The 17,282-nt window shown below is 38.0% G+C and overlaps 1 protein-coding gene and 1 pseudogene across 1 annotated transcript; both read left to right on the plus strand.

Moving 5' to 3' along the window:
• LOC144642755 (uncharacterized) overlaps positions 1-16,282 on the plus strand; it is a 51,480-nt pseudogene extending 35,198 nt beyond the window's left edge.
• Positions 5-2,297, plus strand: LOC144637841 (tetratricopeptide repeat protein 28-like). Its single transcript, XM_078496931.1, has 2 exons — positions 5-1,800; positions 2,205-2,297. The coding sequence occupies exon 1, from the start codon at positions 5-7 to the stop codon at positions 1,796-1,798; it is 1,794 nt and encodes a 597-aa protein (XP_078353057.1). The 3' UTR covers positions 1,799-1,800; positions 2,205-2,297.
• Positions 16,283-17,282: the final 1,000 nt, after the last annotated feature.

Consider the following 17,282-nt stretch of genomic DNA (forward strand, 5'->3'; position numbering starts at 1 on the left):
CGGGATGCTAATTCAAATTGGTGACAGGGAAGGGGAAGCAACCTGTTATGCAAACGTAGGAGATCTGTTTTTATCTCTTGGTGATCATGTCAAGCCTAAAGAATATTATGAGAAAGCATTCGCGATCGCAGTTGAAATTGGTAGCAAAAGAACAGAAGCAGCTATTTGCAACAAACTAGGAAAACTGTTTCAATCGCTCGGTGGATATGTCGCGGCTGAAGAATATCTCGAGAAGGCACTTTCAATAAGTAAAGAGATAAGGGCCGGTGAAACTGAGTTTGGGTGCTATTGTTCTCTTACACGTACGAAGTTATCACAAGAAAAGTTTGAAGAAGCTGTATACTATCTGTTTCAAAGTATTGAGAAATGCGAAGATTTGCGAAGTTTTAATGCAGACAATGATCAAATTAAGATATCCTTAGCGGACGAGCATGCGTTTCCCTACCTGCAGCTCAGTGTATTGCTTTGTGCCGCTGGAAATTTTAAGGATGCTCTTTATACTGTAGAGCTGGGACGGGCTAGAGCCCTTGCAGACTTGATGGCAACTCAGTACTCTGCCGAAACACACATATCAGCTAACCCGCAATCATGGATTGGCATTGAAAATGTCATAAAGAGGGAAAGTAACTGCACTTGTCTATACATTTCTTATACTGATGCACAAGTGCTTTTGTGGATTCTCAAGACAAGCGGAGCCATTCATTTCCGACACATTACAGTGGATGAAAAGACTCTCCATACCAGACTAGGAAAGGTTGCTACATATTTGGATGAGTTTTTTGCTATCATGGCTACTAGCTTCCGCAGCTTTGGCATTCTACCCGAAGAGCTTTGCGAAGATCGATCCTTGAATGACATTGAGCCGGAACCTGATTCTTCTCGGGAAGAGTACCTCGCAGCTTTGCGACAAGGAAAGGATGAGGATGATCCTAAACCAAGTCTCACTTTGTTCCACGAAATGCTCATTGATCCTGTGTCCGACTTACTTAAAGAGCCTGAAATCATCATTGTTCCTGATCGCCGCCTGTACCGTGTTCCATTTCCAGCCTTACTCGATAAAAAAGGAAAGTTTTTATCAGAAACATTCAGGATCCGCGTCGCTTCCTCGTTAACGACTCTCAAGCTCATTCAGGACAGTCCTGCAGACTATCACAGTCAGACTGGTGTTCTGATAGTGGGTGATCCTGATGTTGGTGATGTGATGTACTGCGGAAGTCTCAACAGAAAGTTTTTGCCATTGCCTGGTGCAAGAAAGGAAGCAGAGATGATTGGACGACTGCTTGGCGTTCAGCCTTTGTTAGGACAGCACGCAACGAAGCAGGCGGTACTTCAAAGGATCAGTTCAGTGAGTCTGATACATTTGGCTGCTCATGGTAATGCTGAAAGAGGAGAAATTGCCCTTGTCCCTCTACGCCCTACTACTGGAATTCCACAAGAAGAAGACTACCTTTTGAAAATGTCCGACATTTCACAAATTCGCCTGCGAGCTAAACTGGTGATACTTAGCTGTTGTCACAGTGGCCGTGGACAAATAAGAGCCGAGGGAGTTGTTGGAATCGCTCGTGCGTTCTTAGGATCCGGAGCACGTTCAGTATTGGTGGCACTGTGGGCTCTGGAAGACAGTGCAACATTGCAGTTGATGAGTCGTTTCTACGAGCACCTTGTTCGTGGGGAAAGTGCCAGTGAGTCTCTTCACGAGGCCATGAAGTGGATGAGAGAAAACGGCTATTCTGATGTGAAGGAGTGGGCACCTTTCATGCTGATTGGAGATAACGTGACCTTCGACTTTGGAAAATAGAGGTTAGTCTAAAATTGCGAAGAAAAATCTGATTCACGACTTTGGTTAACTGTGTGAGTTAAATCAAAACGAAAACTCTGTCTTCTACAATATTTCATAACAAGTAACACGGTCAGAATCAAAACCTTACAGTGAGAGTTTACATAGCAATAGGTTTTGTATTCCTACTGTTGGGTCATTTTTTTAAACACAATTCTATTTGTGAGGTGGTCAGATCTTTTAACAGCTTCCGTTTTCCTTCTGCGCTTTTTGTCGTTTAGATTTTTGTGTTGGAATTTAAGTCGGATTGCAATTGCAGTTAGACTATAGGAATGTACTTAAAGAAATTTGTTACAAAATGTTGTAGGAACTTTTTTGCTCCAATTTTTTAAAATTCTGGTTTTTCTTTTTTGATTTTCATTTGTAGGATGAATGGATCATATCAATGGACTTCCCAGAGACAGAAAGGAAGCAAGAAACTGAAAACCGTTTACAAGTACAGTGTAAAATAGAACAGACATCGTTGATTTTCACAATTGTCTCGAATTGTTTCATTTCTTTGAAGCAGCAGAAAATATATTTTTTTGCTGTTTCAAAGTGATTTTTCATGTGTTTTGTTTTCACGAGAATAATTATAAATTTCTTGTAAGAAAGCGTTGATCACTCAAATTCCAAAGTAAATAATTTTTGTAAAAAAGATATTTTTACAAATTAACAGGTTACATTACGGATTACAATAACGTTTTTAATTAACAATAAGACTACGAGCGAGCAAAGAGAATTTACATTTTGATTATCGAAATATTTCGAGCGAATGTCCTTTCTTTTTCGCTGTGTTTTTTAAAATTATAGTAGAAATAGAAAAAACCCTTATCTGTGTTTCTATCGAGTTATGATCGAAACATTGGTAAAAGTTTGGGAGGACTCGAAAAACGCCGTGGTAAAACTTTCCTAGGACACGTTTCCGAATGCATTTTCAGCTTTCTCCCAAACTTCCACTCATGTTTCGTTTACTCGATAGAAACACGGAAAATCTTTTCTACATTTGCTTAATAACTTAAAAAATCGTAAATGTTAAACCTTTTTCACAATCCACTGTTTCTAAAATTTTATCAAAGTGAAAGAAAAAAACTCAATAGCTAAGTTTTACACGTAAAGAGGCTTCTAGCCTGTAGCTTTGTTTTAAAAGAAGGACAAAAGCTTACTTCTTTTAATTTAGAGGTTAATTTGTAATTCGAATTTGCTCTTCTCTACAGATAATTTGCTTTTAAGGAAAGCAAGGAAGGCTTCAAAATAGTAGTGTTCTTCCTCTCTTGAGGCAGAGTAGATGTAATTTTTGGCAATTATAAACAGAGGTTTCAAATAGATGGGGAATTCGAATTACCCTGTTTTGAATTTGTGCTCAGTGAATCAAAATTTCATTTCAAAATTACCAAGGGGCCTCTTTGTTTAGTTTTTTGATTGCTTGACGTCAGTGCCTTTGAATAAAAAAAAAAGATTGCACTTTCGAAATTCTGCAGACAGGAAATCGAAAATGGAGAGTATCAATGAATGCGAGTTTAACTTTGAGGGTTGTTATATTGACAATATCCTACAAAAAACCGATCAGCTGTCGACCGGGAAAAAGAAAAATATTCCCAACTTTAGTCTCTGCTTTTTAGCTCAGTTGAGGGGAATAATAACTATGTTCTTTTGTAGAATGAGGAAAACTGGCGCCTTTCCAAGAAAATGGAGACAAGCTAAAAACGAAAGAAACAGTAACCAAGTAAGAAAAGGTTTTCGTGACCTGAAACGAGTAAGGAAGTTGTAGAAGATCATCAGTGTTCAACAGATTGAGATCTCCATCTCGAAGTGAATTTCGTTCCAACTCTCCAATTTCGATTTCATTCCTCCATTCTTAGTCTTTCAGGGTCAACTAAAGAAGTATTATTTTAGAATTAATCAGGGAACGTATTGGGTTTAATTTATCATCAAATAAACACTTTTAAAATGTTATATTCATTTGCTGTTAAATTTTATCTGTGTTCCGTTCGGCCAGAGAAACCTGAATGACGTTCCGTTTCAGGAAACGCAGTGAAACGCCGTTTTATTCACTCACTGTTATTCACACTGATCCCTCTTATGAAGATCTCAAAAAATCTCCCAACTAGGAAGACTGAAGACAGCTCATATATAAGCCAAATATGTGATAATGTGGGTGGCGGGGGGGAGGTGGGGGAGGGGGGTAGGGTTGGCAGGGGGAACTTCTGGTTTGGCTAAACGTAACAAATTGTGTTAATTGCCTTCTGCGAGCAAACTCTGATTAACGTCGTTAAAAGCAATTTGCGATCAGGTGTTTTTACCCCGCCGCGAGAAGAAAGAACGCCTGATCACAGGTTACATTAAAACGTTGCCACCGGGCACTGGGGTCGAGAATGGTTGTCTATCGTATCCTGCAACCATCTAGTCAATAATGTGTATATAGTTAGTTTATTTTAATAATTTTATGTTTTAATATTGTAATGTATATAGTTAGTATATTTTAATATTTTTAAGTTTTAATATTGTAATGCGCTTTTGCTCATTTACATGTTAAAAAGCGCAATATAAATTCATAAATTATTACTATTATTATTAAATTATCTGGCACAAAATCGATGCGTACGCAGAAGGCACGCGTCTCCGTTATATTTATCAGCGGTTGCGCATAATAAGGAAAGTGGACTTCATGTAGGAGATAGCAGAGTACAAGTCAGTACAAACTGGTAACCCGATTGTACTAGGCCTTAGTCAAATAACGGAAGCAGAACATTTTGTGGAAAGGTAGCAGAATTAAACATTACATTTATAACATTTATAAAGATCTCTTCTTTAACGCATGATTATATTGACGCAAACCGGGATTTAAGAAACTTGTTTCCCAAGTGTCAAAAGAACCAAAATATTTGTTATCTTTTCAGAAACTTCTAACTTATCTCATCTTTATCTTATCACCGACTTATGGTCTTTCTTCGCTGTTTTCGGAGCAAGGGCTTGGCGAAAAAAAAATTATAATGTACTCAAACTTTTTTGTGACAATCCAGAGAAAGTTTATTCAAAAGAACGCAGTTTAAATTCTTTTATGTATACATTTTTGACCGCTTAAAGCCACCCGTGGTCAATACAAGTTTTCACATTTCAGTCTCCACTTCCAACCTTGTTTTAATATTTTAAAATACTAAGGAACACCAAGCACGACTCATCTTTCAGATTTTCAAGCCAGGGAAGTCGTGTTTATTGTTTCACATTCGTATCAATCTATATCAACAAAAAAGATGCCGAAACCATGTATTTTACTTTCATAATACACGACAAACATTTTGTAACATGACAAAATAAATGTGGAAACACAAGGATAATATTCAAAATACTAAGAACTCTCCTTTTCAAAGCAAGACTCATCTTTCAGATTCTCAAGCTAAGGAAGTCGTGTTTATTGTTTCACATTCGTATCAATCTATATCAACAAAAAAAGAAGCCGAAGCCATGTGTTTTACTTTCATAACACACGACAAACATTTTGTAACATGACAAAATTAATGTGAAAAACACAAGGATAAGCAAGTTTCGTCAAATAACCGAACCATACTAACAAGGCTTTCGCTTCTTCTAGCATAACTTTATATTTCGTTTATAAAGACCTCTTTGTCCTCAAGTGTAATCAGTGGTATTGAATTCATAATGAAGTAATTCAACATGATTTTGAAGCCAAGCGCAATATTTCATGTGCCCTGATGTCTTTCTTTTTCAATTGTTTTTTTTTTTTTGTTATTTTCGCATATCGTTATAAATTTAAACCCGCCGAAATTAATCCACCGAAAGAAGAAAGTATATTTTGGCATTACTCACTTTTCGCCATCCCACAAATAAAGAATGGTGACAGTTGTGATGACAGTCGATAATAATTTGCTTTTTATTGCACATGTTATTTTAAAACAGTAAATGGCTAGTTTTTGCACTGAAAAAATCATTCTTTTCTTAGTTCGTTCATGTGAGCCATATGCATGGAATATCGCGAAAGTTTTACCGGCGAAAAAATCACTGGCCAATTTTGCGTTATCTCCAAAGATTGTAAGCCCAACCTTTTGTTTTTTACTAGTAGTCTCATAAAACGTTTAAAAAGCAAGATCATGGAAGCACAGGATTAGAGGCAAACCTTACCATCTCCTCCCCCTAACTCCCTCACTATCGTTCTCCTATTGTCTTTTCGCCCCCATTCCTCCCCCGTGTCTCGAAATCCCTCCTCTCTCAACCCTCGACCTCAAGCTTGTGCCACCGGCACAGACTGTCAAAAAAACAAAATAATATTGCTTCGAAACTAAAACACTTCTGAACATAGCTAAAAGTTAGGTGATCTTTGGTATGTTTTATTAATGCAAACACGACATTGAATCTAAGAGAACTCCGTCGTTTCCGCGAGCCTTCACCAAAATTGTAATCCGAATCTTACTCACTTGAATTGAAAATCTATGTTCCGCGCTATGTTTGTATATACGCGTTATTTTCCTGAAGCTTCTTTTGAAATATTCGACAAAACACTTGTTCCCAACATGGCGTCACGTGGATTTTTTGTTTTCTCGAAATGCCCTCAAAAGTGTGCATCGTACTGACTGGGATATTCATTTTGGTAAGAAATTGAAAGACAGGAATAGTTTCTAGTCCCATTTTAGCTTATATTTTCGGCAAAGACTATAAGAAAGAAATTATAAAAGATCACTTTTTAATTGCCCCTGAAATGCAGGTTTTTAAAACGTTCATTTTATATTTTTCTAAAAAATAAAAGATTGAATGTGGAAATGTTTCAATTGCATCCTACTTGGTAGGTTCGCAGGTCATTGTTTTCCTAGTTGAAAACTGAAACGGTTTTTTGCGAGTTAAAGTTTAAGAATATCTTTGCCAATTTTGTGCCAGCAATCACTTTTTCTCCCCCTAGCACTGTGGAATTGTAAAGGCTGGTTCTCATATGATCGCCCCGATCGTCTCTGTCGCTCCTGTCGTTTGCAAATTCTGAGGCGATGGTAGGTGATCGAAGCGATTGGAAGCGATCAGGGGGTCTATATGCAAAATAGGGTTAATCAACCAAGATAATAATTCATGATCTTTTCTTTGTTCCCGCATATGAATATTCGATTTTATTCCGATCGACGCACGTGTGTTTTTTCAAAACTCCGATATCGCTTATGGCAGCCTTCGATGCAAAGGCCAAATTTGTGGCCTCCTATCTTCTCATTATTGCCGTTTTACGGCGAAGAAGCAAAAGGGAGGCCAAACGGAAACGTAGTTCTGGGTAATACTAATGCACCATGGGACAGTTTGGATCGCTTCGATCGTCTCCCTCTGTGGCAGTAGTTCTCATATACCTTATTACATGAAATTTTCGCGACACGTTAATTTTGCGAATTTCGCGATTCCAAAAAAATCGCGAAATTAAAGTGACGCGAAAAATAAGTGTCGCAAACATAACATGACGCGAAAATTAAAAGACTCAGTACGTCAATAATCAAGAAAGAATATGTTTAGAACCACTGAAGGAAGGAATCTTTAATGTAACTGGATGTTGTCGTCAATTGATTGAAGAAAAATAACTCACGGACTTGCGTTTTGTTAGTTTTGGCGTTATTGCTCCTTTAATGAAGTCGTTTTATTTATTCAAGGGCATGTTTAATAATGTTGCCAAGGAAATCTAAATCGTGTTTTACTCAAAAACGCGAAAATAAAGTGATTCAAAATACGAAATTTTCGCAATATCGCGAAATTAAAGTGTCGCGAAATATGCGCACCTCAAAATCGCGAAATTAACGTGTCGCGAAAATTTCATATAATAAGGTAATCGTTCGCGATCGCCGCGGTCTGCGACCGTCTGCGACCGATTGCCCGGATAGAACACGGGCGATCGAAGCGATCGCGATCGCCCCCATCGTCGCACACGTCTCTGTAATGTTCTAATATGATCGCCCCGATCGCAAGCAAACTTTTTGAAGCGACAGAGGCGACAGAGACGATCGGGGCGATCATATGAAAACCAGCCTTAAGGATGCTCTAACGATTTTATCTATAGAATTTTCAAAGTTTCAATAAAAATGTCTTCTTTGTGAATTCCTTTATGTTTGGTATTATTCCCAAGAAATAATGCTCGTGATAATCACAAGTTTCGCGTTCAATTTCTCTCTCGTCATAAAACCTAAATGAATGATCTTCCGCTTATGTTTTCTTCAGAGGGACAGTACTTTGGTGATTTAACATTTTAAATTATTCGAACACAAAATAACTTTTTAATACCCAGCCCATTAGTCTCTAAACTAGCAACATAAATCCTCAGTGTAAAAGCATTAAAATTCATTTCTCCAATATGTCAACCGTTGACAAAGGAAGAAGTCCAAAATTGTATTTTACTTTGGAAAATGAAAACTGAAAAGAAGTGAAATGACATCTAAGGGTAGAGAATTTCATTTTCTAATTTCCCAGAGGAACGGGCGACTTTAACATTAACAGATATATTTATTTCTACTTTCCAAAGATAACAGTATAAAAGCAACTCATCAGTAAAGTTCACTCAAGCAAGGAATACCAGCTGGTCTTCAGTCTTTTATTTCAACGTTGGTGTGGTGAGATCACAACTTGCCTTATATTGTATGCCTTATATAATCTTTACCCGTTTAACTAAATAAATAGGATAATTACTTTAGCCGAGGGATCTATACATACATTCCCTCTAGTTTACTTATCGATTCCCTTTTAGTGAAAACTATTCTGAATTTTAATGCAGAAAAATTTCTATGTGGGGAAACATGAAAAATTGGAAGCCTTCCATGGCCATTGTTTTGGTAGCCTGCGTAGCAGGCGCCGTATAGTTTCCGGAAAGCTCACGGTAATGCCGGGGCTTTTTCTCTTCTTCCTTTCTTTTTGCTGCAGTGTTTGGCCTTCTACCAGGCTTCTTTCTAGTAGAAGAATTTCCACTCACTCCAACGTTTAACTAAGTTCCAATTCATCTAGAAGGCTCCATAGTTGCACTTCCAAGATGAGCTTTGATCTCATGAGGAAAGGACTGCGAAAGGGGAGTTGCAAGATGTACTGAATGCTACGATGTGTCATAAAATTGCCTCTTTATTTCATCTTGGCAGTGCCTCAGCCTGAATTTTTTTTTCTGTTATGCATTTTTCTGTTGTACATTTACTGAAACTTTATTTTAAAGCGATATTTCTTTTGTCTTACAAGATTTTATCAGATCATGAGACTCCAAAACAATAGCCTGCGTAGCAGGCGTCTGTGTAGTTTTTAGCGCTTTTAAAAGAGTGCGCGATCGCGAGAAGGCCGATTTTTTCTTTTTCCTTGCGTGGCTCTCGCGCGCCTTTCACTTTCTCCCATATGCGCGCTAAAAACTATATGGCGCCTGCTACGCAGGCTACCAAAACAATGGCCATGGAAGGCTTCTAATTTTTCATGTTTCCCCACATAGAAATTTTTCTGCATTAAAATTCAGAATAGTTTTCACTAAAAGGGAATCGATAAGTAAACTAGAGGGAAATAAATTCGCTACCTGATGAAGTGATAGTAGATTTTTTATGTTTTAGCCAATGAGGTGGACCGTTTCGACAATATCACAATTCAGGTCGCGCAGGACCTTTGCTCATTAATAAATTTTTTCTTGACGGGGTGCTACCTTGTAAAGCTTTAATTTGCTACATTTTGAACATCGATTCCTCTAAAATTTATCAAGGATAGTAGGGGATGATAGAATAACAGCATGATTGTCCTTTTAATGAGAGATGACCGTTTACTGTGATGTTACAAGCTCTTAAAAGGTTAACTGCAGATAATGCGATTTTGTGTCCAAGTTTTCAGCTAGAACAGCTCACCGAATTAAATGATTATATATCCTAGTGATAAATCATAACCTTTTTTGTGTTCTGACAAGAACGAAATTTTCGATTTCAAAAATTGCTAGAAGTAAATGACTTCTAAGAGAGTAAAAATGTGACATCTAAACTTTGAAACGTGCTATCTTCATTTGGAGAAGGACGTTTAAAAATTCGCTCTTGTCAGAACACAATAGAGTACACCAAGTTTATGTTCATCGCGAATCATCTCCTGAAATTCTATATCGGTGGAGAAAACTTGGACACAAAATTACAGGTTTTGAAGCTTCCGAAGACTTTCCGAGTCAATGTTTACAACAACGTATGCAATATTCTAAGCTGTGAATCTAATTATGGTAATTCGCTTTGTTCCAGTGCACGGGACATAAAGCTGAGAACAATGCCGTGTTATTACTTATACAGGCTTTGAGAAAAAATTCTCATGAATATTTCGTTTGTTATCGGCATTAGTCATCGCAGTTTGTGTATACTCTTTAAATAAATACATACATAATGATTTGAAGGGTCCTGCGCAACCCTTACACCTTTCTGCATTCCTTGCCGTTGAGTTGCCTAGTTCTTACTAGGACCATTACAAAAAACGTTACTTTTCCTTTCATCGTCTTACAAATCAAAATATTTTTAAGAACAAGGTAACAAGCTTAAAAGAATTCCAGGGGAAACATTATATTATAGTGTATCTCAGTGTTTACAGTTTCCTCTTTAAGTCCACAAGATGAAAAATTTAAAGAGAACGCGCACTGAGATTTGGAATACTTAATTGCCCAACCCTGCCTTTTCACAATGCCTGCGCTTTAATTTACAACGCTCATTACAAAGGATTGCGAATTCCTACTTATCATTTTTCTCTGCTTATTTTTTAGTTTCAAGTCTTACAGAAGAAAGCGTCATGAACAACACAGAGGAAATTATACAAGCCATAGTCATAGGCTTAGCTGTCGCTATGTTCCTTATTAACACCGGTCGTACTATAAAAGCCAACGAGTTATGCAAGGAAAGCTTGGTATGGCTAAGTGATAAAGCAGTGAGAATAGAGAAGCAATGTGGCAAACTAATTTATGAACTAATCTATAATACAATGTTCACGGCGTACTGTCGTATCCACGATTACCCAAATGCATTAACATACGGCAGAAAACTTCTCGACATGTACAACGAGCATGGTGAGACAGTCAACGAAGGGAAGCTTAGCATGGCGCTGGGAAATATATATTGCAGACAAAATAAGTATGTTGAGGCAAAAGAACTTAATGAGAGAGCAGTCGCTATCATGAAAGAAACTGGCGACAAAAAAGGTGAGGCAATGGCTTCTGGAAACATAGGGTGTGCGCTTTTGTCTATCGGTGAATATGTCAAAGCTAAAGAATATCTCGAGAAAGCACTTGCGATCAATTTGGAAATTGGTAACAAAAAAGGAGAAGCAACAAATTACGGAAACCTAGGAATTGTGTTTGAATCACTCGGAAAATATGACAAAGCTAAAGAATATCACGAGAAAGCACTTGCCATCAATTTGGAAATTGGTAACAGAAACGGAGCAGCAACAGATTACGGAAACCTAGGAACTGTGTTTAAATCTCGCAGTGAATATGTCAAAGCTAAAGAATATCTCGAGAAAGCACTTGCGATCAATTTGGAAATTGGTAACAGAAACAGAGAAGCAACAAATTACGGAAACCTAGGAATTGTGTTTAAATCACTCGGAAAATATGACAAAGCTAAAGAATATCACGAGAAAGCACTTGCCATCAATTTGGAAATTGGTAACAGAAACGGAGTAGCAACAGATTACGGAAACCTAGGAACTGTGTTTAAATCTCGCAGTGAATATGTCAAAGCTAAAGAATATCACGAGAAAGCACTTGCGATCAATTTGGAAATTGGTAACAGAAACAGAGAAGCAACAAATTACGGAAACCTAGGAATTGTGTTTAAATCACTCGGAAAATATGACAAAGCTAAAGAATATCACGAGAAAGCACTTGCGATCAATTTGGAAATTGGTAACAGAAACGGAGAAGCAACAAATTACGGAAACCTAGGAACTGTGTTTCAATCTCGCAGTGAATATGTCAAAGCTAAAGAATATCACGAGAAAGCACTTGCGATCAATTTGGAAATTGGTAACAGAAACGAAGAAGCAGCAAATTACGGAAACCTAGGAATTGTGTTTCAATCTCTCGGTGAATATGTCAAAGCTAAAGAATATCACGAGAAAGCACTTGCAATCAACATGGAAACTGGTGACAGAAACGGAGAAGCAACAAATTACGGAGCCCTAGGAACTGTGTTTCATGCTTTCGGTGAATATGTCAAAGCTAAAGAATATCACGAGAAGGCACTTGCGATCAAAATGGAAATTGGTGATAGAAACCGAGAAGCATTACATTATGGAAACATAGCAATTGTGTTTGAATCTCGCGGTGAATATGTCAAAGCTAAAGAATATCACGAGAAAGCACTTGCGATCAATTTGGAAATCGGATGCAGAAACGGAGAAGCCGCAAATTACGGAAACTTAGGAACTGTGTTTCAATCTCTCGGTGAATATGTCAAAGCTAAAGAATTTCTCGAGAAAGCACTTGCAATCAACATGGAAACTGGTGACAGAAACGGAGAAGCAATAAATTACGGAAACTTAGGAACTGTGTTTCAATCTCTCGGTGAATATGTCAAAGCTAAAGAATTTCTCGAGAAAGCACTTGCAATCAACATGGAAACTGGTGACAGAAATGGAGAAGCAATAAATTACGGAAACTTAGGAACTGTGTTTCTATCTCTCGGTGAATATGTCAAAGCTAAAGAATTTCTCGAGAAGGCTCTTGTCACTGTAAAGAAAATTGGTGACACAAAAAAAGAAGCTATATGGTACGGAAACCTAGGAACTGTGTTTAAGTGTCTTGGTGATTATAGAAAGAGTAAACAATATCTTGTTAAAGCACTCGCGACCCTAACAAAAATTGGTGACAGGAAAGGAGAAGCAAACTGTTATGAATGCCTGGGAGATCTGTTTCTAGCTCTTGGTGATCATGTCAAGCCTAAAGAATATTATGAGAAAGCACTCGCGATTGCAGTTGAAATTGGTAACAAAACAACAGAAGCAGCTATTTGCATCAAACTAGGAGATCTGTTTCAAAAGCTCGATGAATATGTCGCGGCTGAAGAATATCTTGAGAAAGCACTTTCAATAAGTAAAGATATAAGGGACAGTGAAATTGAGTTTACCAGCGGTTGTTCTCTTTCACTTACGAAGTTATCACAAGGAAAGATTGTGGAAGCTTTATCCTTTCTGTTTCAAAGTATAGAAAAATGCGAAGAAATGCGAGGTTTTAATGCAGAGAGCGATCAAATCAAGATATCGTTTGCGGACAAGCATGTGTTTCCCTACCTGCAGCTCAGTGAATTGTTTTGTGCCGCTGGAAATTTTAACAATGCTCTGTATGCTGTAGAGCTGGGACGGGCTAGAGCCCTAGCAGACTTGATGGCAACTCAGTACTCTGCTGAAACACGCATATTAGCTATTAGCAATGAAAATGTCATCAAGAAGGAAAGTAACTGCACTTGTCTATACATTTCTTATGATGATACACAAGTGCTTTTGTGGATTCTCAAGGCAAGCGGAGCCATTCATTTCAGAAAAATTACAGTGGATAAAAAGACTCTTCATACCAGACTAGCAAAGATTGCTACAAATTTGGATGAATTTTTTGCTATCATGGCGACTAGCTTCCGCAGCTTTGGTATTCTACCCGAAGAGCTTTGCGAAGATCGATCCTTGAATGACTTTGAGCCGGAACCTGATTCTTCTCGGGAAGAGAACCTCGCAGCTTTGAGACAAGGAAAGGATGGAGATGATCCCAACCCGAGTCTAACTTTGTTTCATGAAATGCTCATCGATCCTGTGTCCGACTTACTTAAAGAGCCTGAAATCATCATTGTTCCTGATCGCCGCTTATACCGTGTTCCATTTCCAGCTTTACTCGATAAAAATGGGAAGTTTTTATCAGAGTCATTCAGGATCCGCGTCGTTCCTTCTTTGACGACTCTCAAACTCATTCAGGACAGTCCTGCAGACTATCACAGTCAGACTGGTGCTCTGATAGTGGGTGATCCTGATGTTGGTGACGTAATTTACTGCGGAAGTCTCAACAGAAAGTTTCTGTCATTGCCTGGTGCAAGAAAGGAAGCAGAGATGATTGGACGACTGCTGGGCGTTCAGCCTTTGTTAGGAGAGCACGCAACGAAGCATGCGGTACTTCAAAGGATCAATTCAGTGATTCTGATACATTTGGCTGCTCATGGCAATGTTGAAAGAGGAGAAATTGCCCTTGCCCCTCTACGCCCTACTACTGGAATTCCACAAGAAGAAGACTACCTTTTGAAAATGTCTGACATTTCACAAATTCAACTGCGAGCTAAACTGGTGATACTAAGCTGTTGTCACAGTGCCCGTGGACAAATAAGAGCCGAGGGAGTTGTTGGAATCGCTCGTGCGTTCTTAGGATCCGGCGCACGCTCAGTATTGGTGGCACTGTGGGCTCTAGAAGACAGTGCAACATTGCAGTTGATGAGTCGTTTCTACGAGCACCTTGTTCGTGGGGAAAGTGCCAGTGAGTCTCTTCACGAGGCAATGAAGTGGATGAGAGGGAACAGCTATTCTGATGTGAAGGAGTGGGCACCTTTCATGCTGATTGGAGATAACGTGACCTTTGACTTTGTAAAATAGAGGTAATTTTAAAATTGCGAAGAAAAAACTGATTAACGACTTTGCTTAACTGTGTGAGTTAAATAAAAACCGGCGAAAACTCTATCCTCTATTTATTAACAAATTATAAATTTAGAATCAAAATTTCATGGTGAGAGGCTACATAGCAATAGGTTTTGAATTCCTACTGTTGGGTCATTTTTTTAAAGGACAATTCTAATTTGTGAGGTGGTCAGATTTTTAACAGTTTCCTTTTTCCTTCTTGGCCTTTTGTCGTTTAGATTTTTGTGATGGAATTTAAGTCGGATTGCAACTTGCAGTTAGACTACAGGAATGCACTTAAGGAAATTTGTTACTAAATGTTGTAGGAATTTTTTTGATTTAATTTCTAAAATTCTGGTTTGTCTCTTTTGTTTTTCATTTGAAGGATGAATGGATCATATCAATGGACTCCATGGAAACAGAAAGCAAGCAAGGAACTGAAAAACGTTTACAAGTACAGTTTAAAATAACACAGATATCGCTGATTTCTACAATTTTCTGTTTAAGGCGTAACTGTTCATTTCTTTGAAGCAAAGAAAAACGTTTTTTGTGGTTGCTGTTTCAAACTGATTTTTAGGTGTTGTGGTTTCGCGAGAATAGTCACAAATGTCTTGTAAGAAAGCGTGGATCACTCGAATTTCAAAGTTAATAATTTTTGTAAAAAAGTCATTTTGACAAACTAACAGGTTACATTACAGATTACTATAAATTGTCTAATTATATAATTAGCAATTGAACTGCAAGCGAGCAAAGATAATTTATATTTTGATTTTCGAAATACACGAGCGAATTTCCTTTCTTTTTCGTTGTGTTTTTTAAATTACAGTAGAAATCGAAAAACCTTTCTCTGTGTTTCTTTCGAGTTATGATAGAAACACTGGTAAAAGTTTGGAAGAACTCGAAAAAAAGCCGCCGTGGAAATACTCGCCTGCGACTCGTGTTTCCGAAGCATTCTCGGTTAAACTTCCACTTATGTTTCCCAGTTTAACTGGATAGAAACACAGAAAATCTTTTCTTCATTTGCTTAATTACAGAAAAACAGTCGCAAGTGTTGAAAACGTTTTGTACAATACACTGTTTCTAAAGTTTTATCAGAGTGAAAGAAAAAAACTCAATAGCTTAGTTTTAAAAGAAGTACAAAAGCTTACATTTAATTTAGAAGTTAAACTTGTAATTAGCATTTACTCTTCTCTATAGATAATTTGCTTTTAAGGAAAGCAAGAAAGGCTTCAAAATAGTTGTGTTCTTTCTCTCTTGAGGCGAAGTCGAGTAGAAGTAATATTTGGCAATTATAAACAGAGGTTACAAATAGATGGGAGATTTACCCTGTTTTGAATTTGTGCTCATTGTCAAATCGAAATTTCATTTAAGATTACCAAGGGGTCTCTTTGATTGATTGTTTCGGACGTCAGTGGCTTTGAATAAAAGAGATTGCACTTTCGAGATTCTTGAGACAAGAAATCGAAAATGGAGAGTATCAATGTATGCGAGTTCAACTTTGAAGACTGTTATATTGACAATATCCTAGAAAAACCGAACAGCTGTCGACCGGAGAAAAAGCTCAGCTGAAATGAATAATAATAACTATGTTCTCCTGTAGAATGAGAAGAACTGGCGCCTTTCCAAGAAGATGGGGACGAGCTAAAAACGAAAGAAACAGTAACCATGTAAGAAAATGTTTTCGTGACCTGAAAAGAGTAAGGAAGTTGTAGAAGATCATCAGTATTCAACAGATTCTGGTCTCCACCTGAAAGTGAATTTCGTTCCAACTCTCCAATTTCGATTTCATTTCTCCATTCTTAGCTTGTCAGGGTCAACTATCGAAGCAATGTTTTAGAATTAATCAGGAGATGTATTGGCTTCAATGTAAACAACAAATAAATACTTTTAAAATGTTATTTTCATTTTTTTTTCTCTGCCTTCCGTTCTGACAGAGAAACCTGTCTGAAGTTTCGTTTCAGAAAACGCCGTAAAAACATCGTTTTATCCACGTACTCAATGCTTTTTTTTCGCGCGAGTAAAGGAAAGGACCGGACGTTCTTCCTGACTAATCGAACGCCTGGAACAAGCTATTTACCCCCTCCCCCTCCACAGCGCGATCTGAAAAAATCTCCCAGCCAGGAAGATTGAAGACAAGCCAAGATTACGGTTACGGAAATTAAATATTTACAGGAGCGCCATTACGTTCATGGTCTGTCCCCTTAAGCATGGTTCTCATATGATCGTCCCGATCATCTCTGTCGCTTCTGTCGCTTCAAAAAGTTTGCTTGCTCCAATCACCTCAGACTTTGCAAACGACAGAAGCGACAGAGATGATCGGGGCGATCATATGAGAACCAGCCTTTAGAATAGCGTACACAAAAGGCAACCAATCTCATCAGATCTTGAACCTTGTTTGTAAGGTTACTATTGTTAGCAGCTGCTAAGTTTAGCGATTCTAGCGAGTTGGGCAAAACTCGCTAAATTTCGTGCTCGGTAAAATTTGTCTCGGTCAAGTTTAATACTGGTTAAATTTAAGTACCCCGTCTCCCACCCCAAAGGGAAACAAAATAAAGCATAGTCGACTTGAAAAATTATTTTAAAGACGCCGGTTACTTTGTTCTTTCTGGCAATGCAAATGTTCGTTTGATTGCAAGTAGGGCTTTCCACAAGTTGCTCGGCAACTTTTTGGCAACTTTTCATGTTTCGAGCAACTTTTTCCCCTTCGAGCAACTTTTTTCCTCTCGAGCAACTTTTTGCATTTTGGGCAATTTTCAGACCGAAGATCTCCGAAGATTATCCGAGTGTTTTACAAAGGCCAACGAACGATTCCGAAGATTTACGAAGTTTGACGAAGATTTTCGAGAAACGTCTGAAGACGTTT

This window comes from Oculina patagonica, chromosome 2, assembly GCF_052425735.1.
Source record: "Oculina patagonica isolate OP01 chromosome 2, crgOcupat, whole genome shotgun sequence".
NCBI classification, from domain to species: Eukaryota; Metazoa; Cnidaria; class Anthozoa; order Scleractinia; family Oculinidae; genus Oculina; species Oculina patagonica.

What these genes read in the sequence shown, in the direction of transcription:
- LOC144637841 (XM_078496931.1), top strand. Translation starts at nt 5, where the DNA reads ATGCTAATTCAAATTGGTGACAGGGAAGGGGAAGCAACCTGTTATGCA.